The sequence below is a fragment of the Lactuca saligna genome, chromosome 8 (assembly GCF_052625555.1).
Source record: "Lactuca saligna cultivar CGN05327 chromosome 8, ASM5262555v1, whole genome shotgun sequence".
NCBI classification, from domain to species: domain Eukaryota; kingdom Viridiplantae; phylum Streptophyta; class Magnoliopsida; order Asterales; family Asteraceae; genus Lactuca; species Lactuca saligna.
This window is the reverse complement of record NC_136424.1, coordinates 170,747,253-170,750,631: the sequence shown is the minus strand read 5'-3', so window position 1 is coordinate 170,750,631 and position 3,379 is coordinate 170,747,253. Positions and strand designations below refer to the sequence as shown.

Below are 3,379 nucleotides of genomic sequence, written 5' to 3'. Positions count from 1 at the left end.
TCAATCAAATAAAGTGTATGCGGGGTTGGAAAATGTTGTCAAATATTATATCCATATCCACGCAACATAAATCCGGCAAGAAAAATAAGACTAAACACATATATACCGGTATGTGTTAGATCGAAGGTAAGATCCGAAACAAACCCAAAAAAAAATAAAATAAAAAATAAAAAATAAAAAATAAAAAATTACAGATCTTAAATAAGTCAAATATATATTCTAGTATCAAATTCGAGTAGGCTCTGATACCAATTGTTAGTTATTTTCATGACCAAAACGTAAAACGCGGAAGCATAATATGAAGATCTTTAACCTCGAATCTGATTAAAATAAAACTTACACTAGAAATAATGATTACATACCTTGTTCCATTGAGATTTTCGGATCTAGAGACTACGAAGAGTTTTCCAGTTGATCTCAAGAGTTCTCTCTAAAATCCCCCAACAATGAACCATACGAATTTATTAGTGTATTTTCGTGTGTCTTGATTTTCTCCTCATCACATATATTTATAGATGGATATAAACCCTAATGTGAGAGATGGAAGGAATCTTGAGGATCTTGAGTCAAACCGGGAACTCAACCCACAAGGTAAGTAAATATTCTATAAATCGATCCATCAACAATTTATACTCTTACCATAATAACTGGATTTAATAACATATCGTACAAATTTATGAAGTGGTCCCATAATTATCCAACAGTATAGCCTCTCTTTTCTTGCAAATCAAGTAATCCCGCCACATCACCACATGATTGTGAATCATTCGGTGGTGAGTGAGAGAAAGAGAGAACGGGCAGGGAGAGAGGTGAATAAAAGGTAATCGGTGGTGGTGGCGGTGAGTGTCAATCATGTGGCCATTGTCAACGGGGACGGTGGCGACAACTAGGGTTTTTGGAGGGTGGTTACTCGAACTGATAGTGATAATGGTGGTGGAGAAGGTCGGGAGGTTGTTGTAGGTGACAGAGAAGAAGGAGAAATGGTGGTAAAAGATTGGTTCCTTTGAAGAGTTGGTTGAAATATGTGGAGCAGATAGAGATAGAAGATGAAGCAGGAGGTGCAGGTGTCGATGGGTCCTAATTGTTAGTATTGATAGTATTGATAACTTAATTTGATAAATGGGTCTTGATTGTTAGTATTGATAATTTCATTTTAACAAAATGATAACGTTATATTATTAGTAAATGTCATTAGTTTTTTTGCTATTATAAATCTGTCATAATAACCGAGTATATGGAAATATACCAGCGGGCCATTATTAGTGGCACTCAACTTTAATAATGATAATAAACTTTTCAATTTAAATAAAAAAAAAAATGAAACATATCACACAGTGCAACATTTTTTGCTATTTAAAGGAACCATGATCCACACATTTATTCATTCAATTTGAGAACAAAATGTCTTCAGAAATTAAGAAAGAAGAAATTGATTCCAAAGAAGAAGAAGCAGCGGTAAAAGAAATATGGAAATATGTTTTGGGTTTCACTCCAATGGCTGTAGTTAAGTGTGCCATTGAGCTCAGGATACCCGATATTCTCCAAAAACATGACACCCCGATGACACTTACCAAACTTGCATCCGAGCTCGGGTGTTCATCATCATCCTTGTATAGAATCATGAGGTTCTTGATCCAGTATAAGATATTTCAAGAAAAGCCCATATCAGACACATCCATTGGATACGCTCTAACACCTTTGTCCCGGCTTCTAACGAGGCATGGAAAACATAGCATGGCTGATTTGGTGCTTTTAGAGAGCACTCCGGTCATGTTAGCAGCATGGCACAAGCTAAGTGCTATGGTTTTGGGCAGCCAAAACACGCCTTTTGAGGCAGCACATGGTGTTGATCTATGGAAATTCGCAGCCGCAAATCCTAGTCATAGTAAGCTCATTAACGATGCCATGGCTTGTGATGCTCGGAATGCCGTGAGGGCGGTGATCGAGGGTTGTCCGGAGGTGTTTGAGGGGCTGAAGACGGTGGTGGATGTTGGTGGTGGTGATGGAACGGCTCTAGGATTGATTGTTGAGGGTTGTCCATGGATCAAAGGGATTAATTTCGATCTGCCTCATGTTGTGTCAGTGGCTCCTGCATGGAAAGGTGTAGAACATGTAGGAGGCAGCATGTTTGATCATATTCCAAAAGCTGACGCTGCTTATTTGATGGTTAGTGAATTTATGTGAGCTCTTATTTTGAATTGTTTTCCCTTTCTATATATAGGATTGCATGGATAATTGATATTTAAAATATCTTTGAATAAATGAAAACACATTTTATAAATGGAAAAAGATAAATGAGAATAAATTTATAAATAAATTCTTAATGGAGAAAGTCTTGTTTCTTAAATTTTTATATTGAGTTGTTTACTTTCTTCAACAAATAGAAAATAAACACTTGTATGTATAAGAAAAGAAAGGGTGAATTGCACCCATCACGGAGCATAGACAATCATATATATGTATTGGAATTAAAGTAATGTCTTAAATCCAATAATTAATAAAGAAAAAAATACCCTAGTAAGCTATGCTTATCTACTAACTACTAATGAACATAATACCATATATACAGGTTATTTTGATCTTTAGATTTGTTAGAGTTTCTAACTTGTACCGGAAATGATGATATTTGAATATTTTAGAAAGTATTGCACGATTGGGGAGACGACGAATGCATTGACATACTAAGAAAATGTCGAGAGGCTATTCCTCAAGATACAGGGAAGGTGATCATCGTAGAGTCAATTGTTGGACTTGAAGAAAACCATGACTTTGAAGACGTGGTATTGATGCTTGACATGGTGATGATGGCTCATACAAGCACCGGTAAAGAACGAACTTTAAAAGAGTGGTCATGTTTGTTTGATGAGGCTGGATTCACTCGTTACAGTATAAAACAAATTACAAGCTATCACTCTGTTATTGAAGTTTATCCCTGAATCTCCGTCTTTTAATCTTAGCAATTATGGTTTACTTGTGAATCGTATCTTTGTTTTGTATGTTTATAATGATGTGTAATCAGAATAATTATTGTATGTTTGTAATGTTCTCTGGTTTTACAATAAAAATATAATTATTCTATTACAGATAGATTAGACTATTCTAAAATGTTCAAGTTAAAACTTCAAAAAGTTATTTAAATCATTTTCAATTTAGATAAATATCTAAAAACATCAACAAAATTTAATTTAATTAAATAAATGAATAAAAATCACACCATTAAAGATTTTTTGCTATTAAAATTTAAACTAAGTGTACCTATCTTTCATCGGTCACATTTTAAAATCATATCAACTTTCTACTCACTCACCAAAAGACATAAAATAGTCACTATTTACTAGCTTTCACTTTTATTTTATTTTTAAATAAAAATAATTTAATT

The 3,379-nt window shown here is 34.1% G+C and overlaps 1 protein-coding gene across 1 annotated transcript; it reads left to right on the top strand.

Moving 5' to 3' along the window:
* Positions 1–1,399: 1,399 nt before the first annotated feature.
* LOC145009203 (acetylserotonin O-methyltransferase-like) lies at positions 1,400–3,097 on the top strand. The gene is made up of 2 exons (XM_078967882.1): positions 1,400–2,166; positions 2,640–3,097. Exons 1-2 carry the CDS (start codon positions 1,402–1,404, stop codon positions 2,934–2,936), a joined length of 1,062 nt encoding a protein of 353 aa, XP_078824008.1. The 5' UTR covers positions 1,400–1,401; the 3' UTR covers positions 2,937–3,097.
* Positions 3,098–3,379: the final 282 nt, after the last annotated feature.

Bases quoted from the DNA above. Each gene is read 5' to 3' on its own strand.
- LOC145009203 (XM_078967882.1), top strand. From the start codon at position 1,402: ATGTCTTCAGAAATTAAGAAAGAAGAAATTGATTCCAAAGAAGAAGAA. The intron at 2,167-2,639 runs GTTAGTGAATTT...TGAATATTTTAG, and splicing joins CTGACGCTGCTTATTTGATG to AAAGTATTGCACGATTGGGG.